The sequence below is a fragment of the Mytilus californianus genome, unplaced genomic scaffold, assembly GCF_021869535.1.
Source record: "Mytilus californianus isolate M0D057914Y unplaced genomic scaffold, xbMytCali1.0.p SCAF_6, whole genome shotgun sequence".
Classification (NCBI taxonomy): domain Eukaryota; kingdom Metazoa; phylum Mollusca; class Bivalvia; order Mytilida; family Mytilidae; genus Mytilus; species Mytilus californianus.
In genome coordinates, this window is record NW_026262712.1 from 102,479,117 (window position 1) to 102,495,486 (window position 16,370).

Here is a 16,370-nt window from a genome sequence, read left to right on the forward strand (position 1 = left end):
AGGGATCATAGATTTATTCTTATGAGGAAGCTCCGAGCATGCTCGGAGGATGCTCGGAGCTTTTTCAGTAGGCTCTTCTCTGCAGTTTATGTGAAAATAATTATCATGATCCATTAAGATGTCAATCAAATCTACACCACTTCTATAATAAGGAAAGTTGAGCATTCTAGAGGAAGCTCAATTAACACCTGTGTAAACAACTGATCTATTCAAATACATTTTGCATGACATTTACAAATTATAGAAAAGATAAAAAATTCTTCAACAGTACTGTGTAATGCTTGGAAAGAAATCTCAAGTCTCCACAAAAAAGTGAAAGTCATTTAACAAAAAATATACAATTATTATATTTATTAATCATATCTCTTTTTTTATAATAAAAAAAATTCTCAAATCTTATAATTAGATGATATGATTTAAATATAGTTTATATTATATAATATGCTACATAAAAGTTATCAAGACACAAACAACAGTCAGGGGGCGATACTAAACAAGTTATTTTTTTTAGTTACTTATATTAATAGGTATTTTTTGTTTTTTTAAATTATTTGATATAAACTCAATAGTTATTTTAAATGTCAAAAGTGGACCAAATGTAGTTTTTAAGAATTTTTTCATCATTTCATTAAGTAAAATTAAGTATTTATCCAACTTGAGATGAGTATAGAGAGATTACTTTAAAAATAATGACAAAAATATTACTTTTATAAATTATTTTATACATCTTCGAAAAACTAAGCATACTTACAATTACATGTTTTTAAGGAACATATGTAATTGTTTTTGATAAAGATTTCAAATTATAAATAACTTCAAGTCTTAATTAAATCACAAAGTTCCATCCATTTATATTTGTTCAACTATAAGATTTTAAAGGAAAATGTTATTTTAATAGCCCCAAGAGACCAATCTATGACCAAGAAGTGTGGCATCAGAAAGGCAATTAGTGTTTCAGGAGGATTTAAATAGTTTTATACTGCATGGGGAAAATAACCAGATGTGAAAATTTGTTAAAGCTTGTAAAACCTGTATGAATGGACACCTATAGAAATAATATTAACAGAAGTTACTTATTCATGATATATAAGTAATATTTGAAACAACCTTGTTTTCAATATAACTTGTATAAGTAATTTTGAAAATTACTTGTTTAAGTAATGCCCCTAACTATTAAAACAATGATAATTTTTTTTTTTATATAAAATAGCAAAGTTAGTTTTTTATAAAAAAAATTATGGCTACTCTAAGAAAGGTTGAGGAGGTAATACCACCATTGTTTTCCCTCTAGTACGTCTCACTTTAATTGTCATTTTTTTTATAATTGTGCAGATTTGGTTTTATTTTAAATAAAGAAGTGAAGTTTTATCCTGACCTGTACTTGAATGAAAATCTACCGTAATATAAAATTGTTTCCCCCTATCAGTCTTTGTTTAATTGGTATTTTTCCAAAAATATGTGCAGAATTTATCTATGTTTTAAATAAAGAAATACTTGAAATGAGTAAAGTTTTTTCTTGTCCTGTACTATAGTAATAAAACAACATAATTTTTCAGTGCATATTAGAAAGAAGACATCACCAGAATTAACCAACCAAATTCTATCCCCCTTTTTTTTCTCTGTTTACAAGCTTTAGTAGCCATGTCCCCTAAAATTGCAAAAATATTTTATATAAAAAACTAACTTTGCTATTTTATAAAAAAAAATACCATTGTTTAGTTAAGGGCATTACTTAAACTAGTAATTTTCAAAATAACCTATACAAGTTATATTGAAAACAAGGTTGTTTCAAATATTACTTATATATCATGAATAAGTAACTTCTGTTAATATTATTTCTATAGGTGTCCATTCATACAGGTTTTACAAGCTTTAACAAATTTTCACATCTGGTTATTTTCCCCATGCAGTATAAAACTATTTAAATCCTCCTGAAACACTAATTGCCTTTCTGATGCCACACTTCTTGGTCATAGATTGGTCTCTTGGGGCTATTAAAATAACATTTTCCTTCAAAATCTTAGAGATGAACAAATATAAATGGATGGAACCTTGTGATTTAATTAAGACTTGAAGTTATTTATAATTTACAATATTTATCAAAAACAATTACATATGTTCCTTAAATACATGTAATTGTAAGTATGCTTAGTTTTTCGAAGATGTATAAAAATAATTTATAAAAGTAATATTTTTGTCATTATTTTTAAAGTAATCTCTCTATACTCATCTCAAGTTGGATAAATATTTAATTTTACTTAATGAAATGATATAAAAATTCTTAAAAACTACATTAAGTCCACTTTTGACATTTAAAATAACAATTGAGATTATATCAAATAATTTAAAAAAACAAAAAATACCTATTAATATAAGTAACTAAAAAAAATAACTTGTTTAGTATCGCCCCCTAACTGTTGTATGTGTCTTGATAACTTTTATGTAGCATATTATATAATATAAACTATATTTAAATCATATCATCTAATTATAAAATTTGAGAATTTTTTTTATTATAAAAAAAGAAATGATTATTTTAAAAATATAATAATTGTATATTATTTGTTAAAGACTTTCACTTTTTGTGGAGACATGAGATTTCTTTCCAAGCATTACACAGTACTGTTGAAGAATTTCTAATCTATTCTATAGTTTTGTAAAATTTCAGGCAAAATGTATTTGAATAGATTAGATGTTTACACAGGTGTTAATTGAGCTTCCTCTATAATGCTCTACTTTCCTTATTATAGAAGTGGTGTAGATTTGATTGACATCTTAATGGATCATGATAATTATTTTCACATAAACTGCAGAGAAGAGCCTACTGAAAAAGCTCCGAGCATCCTCCGAGCATGCTCGGAGCTTCCTCATAAGAATAAATCTATGATCCCTTATACAGCATTGATATTCTGATATACATCATGATTTTTGTTGAGCCTGCGACTTTTGTCGCAAAAAGCTCGACATAGGGATAGTGATCCGGCGGCAGCGGCGTTAGCTAACTTCTTAAAAGCTTTATATTTTAGAAGGTGGAAGACCTGGATGCTTCATACTTTGTATATAGATGCCTTATGTTACGAAGTTTCCGTCTGTCATATGTCCATTGTCCTTGACCTCATTTTCATGGTTCAGTGACTACTTGAAAAGAAAGTTAAGATTTTTAGTATTCTTAATTTCTGTCTTATTATGAGTAATAAGATAACTATATTTGGTATGTGCGTACCTTGCAAGGTCCTCATGCCTGTCAGACAGTTTTCACTTGACCTCGACCTCATTTCATGGATCAGTGAACAAGGTTAAGTTTTTCGTGGTCAAGTCCATATATCAGATACTATAAGCAATAGGTCTTCTATATTCAGTGTATGGAATGATTGTAAGGTGTACATGTCAAACTGGCAGGTGTCATCTGACCTTGACCTCATTTTCACGGTTCATTGCTCAGTGTTAAGTTTTTGTGTTTTGGTCTGTTTTTCTTAAACTATAAGCAATTGGTCAACTATAGTTGTTGTGTGAAAGGATTGTAAGGTGTATATGTCTGTCTGGCATGTATCATTGACCTTAACCTCATTTTCATGGTTCATTGGTCAATGTTAAAATTTCATGCTTACGTTTGTTTCTTAGATACTATAAGCAATAGGTCAACTGTATTTAATGCATAGATTGATTGTAAGGTGTACATGTCTGTCTGGCATGGTTCATCTGACGTTGACCTCATTTTCATGGTTCATTGGTCTATGTTTAGTTTTCTTGGTTAAGTCTATTTCTTAGAAACTATAAGCAATAGGTCAACTATATTTGGTGTATTGAATGATTGTAAGGTGTACATGTATTTCTCGTTTGGTTTATCTGACCTTGACCTCATTTTCTTGGATCATGTTAAGTTTATGGGATACTTGTAGTAAAGCTTTATATTTAGGACTATCATCATAAAATCAATAGTTAGTAAAGAAGGTGAGACATTACAGCGTGTGCACTCTTGTTTTGAAACTTTTTAATTTTTGACATGGGTCAATTATAGCTCAATTTCCATATGTTGTTTGCAAATTACCCAAAAGAAAGTAAGCTGGTTCTTTGGTTGGTTGCTCACATTACTGACAGTCAATTAAACAATAGGTATGATGATAATGTATTTAAGCCTTCTTACAAGCAAACATCAGTTGCCTTTCTTCAAAAAAGTATTCTCAAGGGTTAAAAGAATAACATATATTTGAATTAATTTTTTTTATATACATGTGTTTTATAATTAATGTATTTAATGTTGTTTTCACAGATATTAAATTCAATAACTGATGAAATATTGGAGAAAGAAGTCAGTTTTAAAGGACCATTAGATCAAGTAGATTATATTAAATCAGAATTTGAATCAAAAGGTAGGCTTGAGAGTTTACAGGCATAGTTTAGGAGTAGTAAGAAGGTATATGTTTCCCATTTAACACAATGAATTCAACTATTATGTCATTAACATTACAAGTTCAAAAATGTTCAGAATTGTCATGGTTAATTTAGAAAAGTTATACAAGTACCAAAAGTTGAGTGTTAATATAAAAAAAAGAATATCACAGTAACTATGATCTCTTATTGAAATAAAAAAAACAAAATTAACTATGTAAATGTGCTATCGCAAGTTGAACATGATTTCTACTCTAAAGCTCTATACAATAATTTTCTTTTTCTTCAGATTACAGAGATTTTTATTTGGTAATGAATAATATAGATGGTATGATGTTACGAGGGGAGAAGACACAGAATATACTGAGTCTCCTGAGTCAGATCAGAGGGTTCCATGTTATTGCTTCTATTGACCACATCAATGCATCACTAAGTAAGTAATGTACTCCTCAATCCAGTTTAAAGTTTTTCATATATAATAGTCTCCATTGATATATCTATGCCTCTCTGAGTAAGTAATGTACTCTTCAACTCAGCTCAACGTTTGAAAATAGGTCTCCATTGATATATCTATGCCATACAGAGTAACCATATCAATGCCTCCATGAGCAAAATCTTGGGGTTCTGCTTTTGACTACATCCATGCTTTATTTTTATTTAGTAGGTACAAGTGTCTCAGATCATAGTGTCAAAGAAATGTCCTCTATTGACCACATCAATGACTGAGTATTACTGTACTCACTGATTTATGTTGGAGGGTTCTTTCCATCATATAAACCATTATATTCACATGTCGGCACTTTATATTATACAAATTATTAAAAAATGATCAATTACGATTTAATGTCATTGATCTTGTTCAAAATTAAGTTATTTATTTCATTGGTTTAAACATCTTATCACATATCTGTCAAATTACAGATTGTTTTCACACAGTGCTTGAAGAAATATAATCTTGGTCTAACATGGTTAATGGGAGATAATCAAAATACAAAGAAATGATTGACAGACACTTTTCATGATTTTTTTCAAAATTTCTGATTTTTTGTTTTTTGTTGATCTGAAATGAAAAGATGTTTGAGAATATGCCAACAAAAACATCACAATATACTCTATGATCTTTTTTGTTCCTTGAAACGTTTTGTACTTATACTTTTCAGTATGGGATCAGAGTAAATGTAGCAGATTTAATTGGTTGTGGTATGATGTTACAACATATCTACCTTACACAGATGAGACATCATATGAGAATTCATTACTTGTACAACAATCTGGTTCACTGGCCCTCAGCTCTATGACACATGTTATGAAGAGTTTGACACCAAATGCAAAAAATATATTTATACTGCTAACTAAGCACCAATTAGAGAACAAAGACAACAGCACTTACATAGGTATACTTGATTTAGCATTAATTCATAGAAAAATCATACAATTTCATACATTTTATAAGTGTCTGGACAATCCGCTGTCAACTATATATGACTGTTGTAGACTATGGTCTTTATATGTACATTTATAATCATGATAATTAACTTATTTAAGTTTAATTGCTTTTTAAAACTTTTAAGAGCCATTCTCTGTAAGCATCAGAATCTCTAATATAATATAGAGTTGGAAAGTGAGGACCTCAAATTTAAAATGACATGCAACTAGATTATGATTCTGATCTATATCTGCCTTCTTTCTAACATGATTAAGTACTCAATTTTATTACTATGTGTTTGACTTTGTATTTATTTTAAGTGATTATACTATGTTATAAAACATTACAATATTTTCTAATTATTGAATATGTTCAAGCAGTTATAAGTAAAAATAATTTCGGCAGAAAATAAATTATTTTAAAATTTTGTAGGTATGTCTATACAAGATTTATACCAACGATGTCGGGAAGGTTTCTTAGTCAACAGTGATCTTACATTGAGGGCACAACTGGTGGAATTTAAAGATCACAAGTTAATTAAGAGTAAAAAGGTAACTTTTTTCAAAACAAGCATATATAACACAAATGAAGTACATTGACTTTTCATCAACATTCTTCTCTTTATAACAAGTGATCAACTAAAGAATGGGTTCTGATCATGCACCCTTCCTACAAAGTTTGCAGAGGTTTAAGCTTCTGTCTGTATGAGTGTGTTTAAATAAGAAAATAATTATAGTGATATAATTCATATACTAGTTCAAAATAAGGAAAGTGGAATGTAATTAAAATTTAACAATTGGAGCAATGAGGGACCTTGGTGGTATATAATAGGGTGCAATATCAAAATTTGACAAGTCATACATCATTGAAATTATTTTTTTTTCATTATATTGTTGTTCATTTGTAAATATTTCAACATTTTCATCTATATTGAGATCTGGGTTAACATAGAGCAAGACATCAAGATTAATATTTGGGAACTTCCTAATACTACCAAAAAGTTCATATCTCTGTATAGTATATACATGTAGTGGACAAACATAAACAAAATGAAAGTTATCTTCAATATGGTCACCACAAGCACACCATGAGCTATCGGCCAAGTGGTCGGTAACAAGATGTAGATTTTTGGCACTTGCCTCATTGACAGAATTAAAACAATCATGCACAGATTTGTCAGCTGGACATGAAACAGTGCACCTAGTATATAATTTTCAATCAGAGTGATTTGAAGGATTACCTACATTAAAACATTCACTCCACAATTTCTGCTTATAAATAATAATGCCAGATAACAAGTTGACACACATCTTTTTTGGACATCCCACTATTTTGATTTTTAGACGGAGGAATATTTCAGTGAAAAAGGAATTTTGCATTACCTCATTAACTAATTGCTTCTAATTATATTCTTGATGTCTCATTGAATTATACTCCACATTTTTGTCGAGCCTGCAACTTTTGTCGCAGAAAGCTCGACATAGGGATAGTGATACGGCAGCGTTAGCTAACATTTTAAAAGCTGAATATTTCAGAAGGTAGAAGACCTGGATCCTTCATACTTTGTATATAGATGCCTTATGTTATGAAGTTTCCGTCTGTCATATGTCCATTGTCCTTGACCTCATTTTTAAAGGCAGTGCTTTAATGCCTTTCTAGTTGCCGGGTTAATCCTTCCTTCCGCGATATCCAACTTATCTACGTGGGGGGTCATTAGGCTCCAAGTAGATCCGGAAATGTTGAATTCTCTCCTCTTCTCATTGTGATATAAAATGTTTTTTGTTTCATTTCATTTACATTGGGAAATAGAGAAACGATCATTGTGTTTTGTTAGTTTTAAAAACTTTTGATATATTTGTATTTTGCATTATAAGCAGTCAACCGATTGACAAACTAGAATTATTTGAATTCCGTGTGGAAAGAGCTCGGGTTAATTTCGAGTGTTATCTGCAATCTAGATGTTTATAAATCATTTCAGTCGTTGATATAATAATTAAGAGTCGACTGAGCATTAATTATATTATACAATTTAAAGCGCATTTCTGTTTATGCACGTGAACCCGTCTAACGTTATTGTTATTTCGCAGTTATATAAAGTAACAAATTATCGTTCCTGAATAGGTGGCGCCGTGGTAGCCGATCCTGTTCCTCAACTTCCGGTTTCTGCACTGTGCAACTATTTCAGTTACATTTTAAATTAACGATGCCAAGTACTTGTTGTTGTGTACCTGGATGTCATTTAAGAGAAGGACATGCATTTCCAAATGACTTATTAAAAAGAAGGAAAAGTTGGATCAACGCCATGGCCCAAACGCAGATTGGACGAGAACACGATTTCATCGTGGAGTCCATCTCAATCAGCTGTTGTTTGCAAGGCACATTTTACTGAAAAAGACTACGTGCAGGAAACTATTCATGGTAAAACTCTATTTTCTTTTTGAAATATATAGTTATATATGTAATCGCCATGCGAATAAACCAAAGCCTGTTTACAACCGCAATTATCGTTTTAGAATAAAAGGGGGTGGTTAATTCAAGACGTCATAATTTTTTGGATTACGATTCAATGTGATCTGTTTGAGATTTTTTGGTGATTGCTACAGTTATAATGATTTCTTACAAGAGGTATATCATACTGAGAATTATTTTAGCACTAATTATGCTAATGTAGTAATGACAGGAATGCATAAGCTATGCCTCATAGACTTTCTTGAAAAATATCAATGACAATGTTAACAGGAACAAAACAATGACATGCTCTCATCAATATTATAGTTATTTAGGTACAAACAATGTACGTTTGTTGCATAAGTCTCTCATTGTTTGTCCTTTGGATTTACATAACATACATTGAATCAGGCAAACATAGTTTTATCCAGATTGTAATGAATAAATCTAGTTAATATTTCGCCAGGTAATACAAAGTCAGTCAGGGGTACTACTTGTACAAGTAATTTTTATTTACTTGAAGAAGTAAATATTAATATACTTATATAAGTAAATTTGTAGGATACTTGTACAAGTGTATTTTATTTACTTGTATAGGTAAATTATGTTTTGGCCTAATTATGTCCCTTAGACATTCAGATTTTTTTACTTATACAAGTAAAAAAGTCATCCTATCTTCTTTTCTTGAATTCTTAGAACTTCTTTGCTCTAACACAATTTTCAATTGTCTGTCCTTTGCAGATGTCTGTACTAATCATTTAAGTGTAATTTCATGGACAATGAAAATCTCATTTGTCTGTTATCTTCCGAACACTGCTCATTTACAAGCCCCTAAGGAGCAATTTTTGAAGGCCTTGCGCAAATACTTAAGATCTTTGCTCAATCAGTTTCTTTGTTGAATTAATGAGATGAAACATTGAACTCTTATCAAAAATTATGAGCTAACCTGAGAAAAATTGTTAAAGACATGATTTTACATCTCAAAACTTGAGAATTTTTGTGGATTGTAAAAAAAAATTTACTTATACAAGTAAATTTTTGAGAAAATTAAGGGGAGATTATTCAAACATTATAATTAACTTATATAAGTATATTTTATTTACTTCTTCAAGTAAATAAAGATTACTTGTACAAGTAGTACCCCTGACTGAAAGTATACATTGCTAATGGAAGTTCATTTAATTATCAAAAAACTAATGTTTTATAACCTTTTTCAGGGCGCAAACCCACCATACAGAGACCTAAGTCTACTGCCATTCCCAGCCTATTTTCCTGGACCAAGCAAGAGACTGAATCGTCCGCAAAAAGAAAAATCAGGGCAGTTTCCTGTGAAAACAAAAGAACTAAACTTGATGAATATTGTAGTAGAAATCTAGAGGAAAGTTTTGATTGTAAAGTTGGTTTTCCTGAAGAAGTCATTCATACTGCAGAAAGGATTTATGACTGTCCACCACCAACTGCTGAGCTAATGTTGAGCTTCAAAGATGAGCTTGAAATGAAGACACGTGACACAGCCATGCATTTTTATACCAGTTTAGAGTTGTATACTAAATTTTTATTTGTTTTGACCACACTTGGTCCAACAGCACATTGTTTGAGATACATATATTTTCAAATTGATAGGGTGTCAGTTGAAAATCAGTTTTTTTATGACTTTGATGAAATTGAGGCATTATACAACCAACTTTGAACTTTCTAGATTCTAGATTGAATCTAGTGTTAAGAATATTGTGTATATACATGGATTGTTTTTATGTCTAAACAGTGGTGTGAGGCTAACACTTGGCCATCTAGTGGTTTAGTCAGGCATTTTTCGCCATCCAACTTCAAATTAGAGTTTCCTACGACTTGGATTATTATTGACAGCACAGAATATCCCGTGATAAAACTAAAGCTCCTTCATCATATAAAAACAGAAACACTGAAAATACTTGTATGTTCGACGCCTGGTGGTTTAGTCAACTATGTCTCTACTGCATATGTTGGTTCTACCAGTGACTATGAAATAGTTGAAAGATGTAGAATACAAAATGTAGTTCAGTTATGTGATCCAGGTGACAGTGTGATGGCAGACAAAGGTTTAAATGTGCAAGATTTGTTTGCTAACTTTTTTCAAAAAAAGAAACAGAATTAGTTCCAAAACTCTTATACGGGATAGAAAAGTCTCCAATTAACATGTGCACATAGAGCGAATTATTGGACTTGGCAAAACATACAAAATTCTAACAAATCCTATGAATGGAACTGAAACAAAACTTTCATCTGAAATAACATTTAGTTGTTTTATGTTGTGTAATTTTAAAACTTGTATTGTGCCAAAGGATGCAGAAATAAAAGTGACGCAATGAATTTTGTTCTGATATATATATATTTATAATTACATGCACATGTAAATTGTAATGCATATAAAAATAAGGAGATGTGGTATGATATTCAGTGAGTTTATCGAACTAAAGTGCATAAGAAATGGGTTTAAGCAGTTACAGGTGTTACTGTCACCGTACAATCTCCAACAATGAGAAAAACTTGTACCGTGTAAAAAATTTCAGAGATCTTACCACTAAGTTTTGTTGTCTCACCTTGACTTTGGTGAATTGTTTATATCTGTTGATGTAAATATAAAAAAGAAGATGTGGTATGATTGCCAATGAGATAACTCTCACAAGAGACCAAATGACACAGAAATTAACAGCTATAGGTCACAGTATGGCCTTCAACAATGAGCAAAGCCCATACCGCATAGTCAGCTATAAAAGGCCCGAAATGACAATGTAAAACAATTCAAACAAGAAAACTAACTGCCTAATTTATGTACAAAAAATGAACGAATATAACAAATATGCAACACATAAACAAACGACAACCACTGAATTACAGGCTTCTGACTTGGGACAGGCACATACATGTACATACAGAATGTGTCGGGGTTAAACATGTTAGCGGGAGCCCAACCTTCCCCCTAACCTGGGACAGTGGTGTAACAGTACAATATAAGAACGAACTATAAAAATCACTTGAAAGAGGCTTAACTCATCAGATGGATAAATACAAATACAAGTGGATGTGGTCGGGTAGTTGTACATCCAAACAAGAAAAAGACAGAAAGTACAGATCTGAGAGTACTTGCAGTTACTGACAGCTAGTTCAAAGCCACTAACAACTGATATAAAAATCTTGCATCTAAGACTAAATTATCAATCCGTAAGCTCCCTTTAGAATTTTATAAATTTTAGATTTTACATTTCTGAGTTATGGTGTTTTATTGGGATTTTCCAGTTTTTGTCGAGCCTGTGACTTTTGTCGCAGAAAGCTCGACATAGGGATAGTGATGTGGCGGCGGCGGCGTTAGCTTACTTCTTAAAAGCTTTATATTTTAGAAGGTGGAAGACCTGGATGCTTCATACTTTGTATATGGATGCCTCATGTTACGAAGTTTCCGTCAGCCACATGTCCAATGTCCTTGACCTCATTTTCATAGTTCAGTGACTACTTGAAAAAAAAGTTAACATTTTTTGTAATGTTAAATTCTCTCTTATTATAAGTAGTAGGATAACTATGTTTGGTATGTGCGACCTTGCAAGGTCCTCATGCCCGTCAGACAGTTTTCACTTGACCTCGACCTCATTTCATGGATCAGTGAACAAGGTTAAGTTTTGGTGGTCAAGTCCATATCTCAGATACTATAAGCAATAGGTCAAGTATATTTGGTGTATGGAAGGACTGTAAAGTGTACATGTCCAACTGGCAGGTGTCATCTGACCTTGACCTCATTTTCATGGTTCAGTAGTTATAGTTAAGTTTTTGTGTTTTGGTCTGTTTTTCTTATACTGTATGCAATAGGTCTACCTTATTTGTAGTATGGAATGATTGTAAGATGTACATGTCTAGCTGGCAGGTGTCATTTGACCGTGACCTCATTTTCATGGTTCAGTGGTCAAAGTTTTTTGAGTTTTGGTCTTTTTTCTAATACTATATGCAATAGGTCAACTATATTTGGTGTATGGAAATATTTTATGATCTTTATGTCAGTCGTGCAGGTTTTATTTGACCTTGACCTCATTTTCACAGTTCATTGCTCTGTTAAGTTTTTATACGCCCGTTTACGGGACGTATTATGGTATACTGTTGTCCGTCTGTCAGTCCGTCGTCAACATGTCGGACATTAACTCAAAAATGCTTTTACCAATTTGCATAAAACTTTGGTGAATTGTTTATATCTATTGACGTGAGCTCCCTTTCATTTTTTATAAAATTTAGATTTTACGTTTCCGAGTTATGGGGTTTTATTCATTAAAAAAAGGGGGATTTTCCAGTTTTCGGACAATAAGTTAAGAATGCTTTCACCAACTTGCAAGAAATTGTGGTGAATTGTTTATATCTATTGACATGAGCTCCCTTTCGATTTTTATAAATTTTAGATTTTACGTTTCCGAGTTACAGGGTTTTATTCATAAAAAAAGGGGGGATTTTCCAGTTTTCGGACAAAAACTCTAAAATGCTTACAGCAATTCTTATGAAACTTTGGTGAATTGTTTGTATGTATTGATGTAAGCTCCCTTTAGAATTTTATAAATTTTACATTTTACATTTCTGAGTTATGGGGTTTTATTCATTAAAAAAAGGGGTGATTTTCCAGTTTTCGAACAATAACTCAAATATGCTGTCACCAATTCTCATGAAACTTTGGTGAATTGTTTATATCTATTGTTGTAAGCTCCCTTTTTATTTTCATAAATTTCTAATATGACATTGAGAATTAATTGAACTTTATTTGTTTATAGTCTGACAACAGGTTTACTAAGTATTGCAGAACAGCAAGAAATCTTTAATTGCATATTCAATTCATATAACCAATTTCAAGATCTTTGACTACATTTATTCAGAAACCTATAATATGTCAAATATTTAATTACAATCCAAATTCAGACCTGAATCAAGCTTGAATATTGTGTCCATTTTTGCCCCAACTGTTCAGGGTTGGACCTCTGCGGGCGTATCTAGTTGTGTTTTGGTCTGTTTTTCTTAAACTATAAGCAATAGGTCAACTATATTTGTTGTATGGAAGAATTGTTAGCTGTACATGCCTGCCTGGCATGATTCATCTGACCTTGACCTCATTTTCATGGTTCATTGGTCAATGTTTAGTTTTCTTGGTTAATGTTAAGTTTATGTGACAGTTGTAATAAAGCTTTATATTAAGGACTATCAACATAATATCAGTGATTAGTAAAGAAGGCGAGACATTTCAGCGTGTGCACTGTTGTTGGACAACAACTCAAAAATGCTTTAAGCAGTTCGCATGAAACTTGGGTGAATTATTTATAGCTATTGATGTAATCTCCCTATAGATTTTCATAAATTTCAAATATGACATTGAGAAGAAATTGAACTTTATTCTTTATAGTCTGGCAACAGATTTATTAAGTATTGCGCAACAGCACAGTTTATTGCACAACAGCAAGAAATCTTTAATTGAATATAAATTCAATTCATATAACCGATTTCAAGTTCTTTGACTACATTTATTCAGAAACTATAATATGTAAAATATTTAATTACAATCCAAATACAGACCTGTATCAAGCTTGAATATTGTGTCCATTTTTGCCCCAACTGTTCAGGGTTGGACCTCTGCGGTGTATCCAGCTGCGCTCAGCGAATCAGTTTATTTCTTAATTAAGAACTCTTTTTTTCATTCATAAATTACTTTAAACTTGGAAATATAATTTTGCTTGGAGTTATAGTTTCTAAAAAAGTATTGTCATTGAAAGAGTTGACATGTTGCAATGTACATTTATTCTACATAGTTCTATGGTACCAAATCAAAAGTTTATATAAAAGAAAGAAGTCAAAGGTTTCCCATCACAGTTTAGTTACATACATTTTTTTTGTACCTGAGGTCGTTGAATATAGATCATTATATAAATAAGGAGATGTGTTATGATTGCCAATGAAACAACTATCATCCATACTTACCAGTAACAAACCACATTTGCAGAGTTGAATAAAATACAGTTGATAACATTTACTTATTTCTCAAAAGAAAATGCCTAACTATTTTAAACAGTATTTGAATATCAATTATATGGTCATTTTTATAAACTTCCTGTTACAAAACTTTGAATTTTTCGAAAAACTAAGGATTTTCTTATCCAAGGAATAGATTACCTTAGCCGTATTTGGCACAATTTTTTGGAATTTTGGGTCCTCAATGCTCTTCAACTTTGTACTTGTTTGGCTTTATAACTATTTTGATCTGAGCGTCACTGATGAGTCTTATGTAGATGAAACGCGAGTCTGGCGTATTAAATTATAATCCTGGTACCTTTGATAACTAATTTGACTATAAACATAGATAAAAAAGGTACAAACTGGATATAATGCACAAGTTCATAAACAAGTGAGAACAAACGCCTTCATATAGTGCTCAGAATATGACATTCATAAAACTTGTTCAATATCATTAGAGAACTCTAAATCTTAAATACTGAAAGCCACCTCTGATAAGTACACTGTACTATGCAAGATAATGATATAACTAGACTAAAAATACACACAACCTGTAATTAACTGCCTTTACAGCGCTTTCGCGCTTTGATTATGGTACAGTGACTACTTGAAAAAAAAGTTAAGATTTTTAGTATTTTTAATTTCTCTCTTATTATGAGAAATAGGATAACTATATTTGGTATGTGCGTACCTTGCAAGGTCCTCATGCCCGTGGTTAAGTCCATATCTCAGATACTATAAGCAATAGGTCTCCTATATTTGGTGTATGGAATGATTGTAAGGTGTACATATCCATCTGGTAGGTGTCATCTGATCTTGACCTCATTTTCATGGTTAAGTTTTTGTGTTTTGGTCTGTTGTTTTAATACTGTATGTAATAGGTCAACTCTTTTTGGTGTATGAAAATATTTTAGGATGTACATGTCAGTCTGGTATGTTTTATTTGACCTTGACCTCATTTTTATGGTTCATTGCTCAATGTTAGATTTTTGTTTTTTGGTCTGTTTTTCTAATACTGTATTCAATAGGTCTACTATATTTGGTGTATGGAATGATTGTAAGGTGTATATGTCCATCTGGCAGGTGTCAACTGACATTGACCTCATTTTCATGGTTCAGTGGTTAAAGTTAAGTTTTTGTGTATTGGTCTGTTGTTTTAATACTGCATGCAATAGGTCAACTATATTTGGTGTATGAAAATATTTAAGATATACATATCAGTCAGGTCTGTTTTATTTTACCTTGACCTCATTTTTATGGTTCATTGCTCAATGTTAAATTTTTGTTTTTTGGTCTGTTTTTCTAATACTATTAGCAATGGGTCAACTATATTTGATTTATGGAATGATTATAAGGTGTATATGTCTGTCTGGCAATTATCATTTGACCATGACCTCATTTTCATGGTTTATTGGTCAATCTTAAGTTTTCCTGGTTTAGTTTGTTTCTTAGATACTATATGCAAAAGCTCAACTATATTTAAAACATGTAATGATTGTAAGGTGTACATGTCTGTCTGGCAGCGTTCATCTGACCTTGGCCTTATTTTCATGTTTCATTGATCAATGTCAAGTTTTCCTGGTTTATTTTGTTTCTTCGATGTGCAATAGATATACTATATTTTAAGCATATTTGGTGTATGGAATGATTGTAAGGTGTACATGTATTTCCAGTTTGGTTTTTACCTGACCTTGACCTCATTTTCTTGGATAATGTTAAATTGGTGTGATAGTTGTAGTAAAGCTTTATATTTAGGACTATCAACATAATATCAATGGTTAGTAAAGAAGGTGAGACATTTCAGCGTGTGCACTCTTGTTTTATATTTATATGATTATTTAACCAAGTCAATATTTTAATATGAAAGATGACAATGTGTGAATTTGATCTGTATTTTCTATTTGTTTGTTTTCAGAGTTATGACGGTATAGAACATTTAATGATACCTATAGACAATGCTACGTTATCAGAGTTTTTAGAACAACATGAAAGATCCTGATACAGTAGTGGATTAAAGAAACAAAGACTATGGTTATGCCACCATATGATGTGTTCAAATTATTTATATGTACTCTTTTCAATAAAATTGAGATAGGAA

The 16,370-nt window shown here is 31.2% G+C and overlaps 1 protein-coding gene across 1 annotated transcript in view; it reads left to right on the top strand.

The window, feature by feature from the left end:
* The window catches only part of LOC127705458 (origin recognition complex subunit 2-like), a 66,859-nt gene extending 50,489 nt beyond the window's left edge, over window positions 1-16,370 (top strand). The window contains exons 9-13 of the mRNA XM_052209784.1: window positions 4,271-4,370; window positions 4,679-4,822; window positions 5,550-5,783; window positions 6,248-6,366; window positions 16,188-16,370. Of these exons, the coding sequence (XP_052065744.1) occupies window positions 4,271-4,370; window positions 4,679-4,822; window positions 5,550-5,783; window positions 6,248-6,366; window positions 16,188-16,271 (681 nt within the window). The 3' untranslated portion in view covers window positions 16,272-16,370. The remainder of the gene's footprint in view (window positions 1-4,270; window positions 4,371-4,678; window positions 4,823-5,549; window positions 5,784-6,247; window positions 6,367-16,187) is intronic.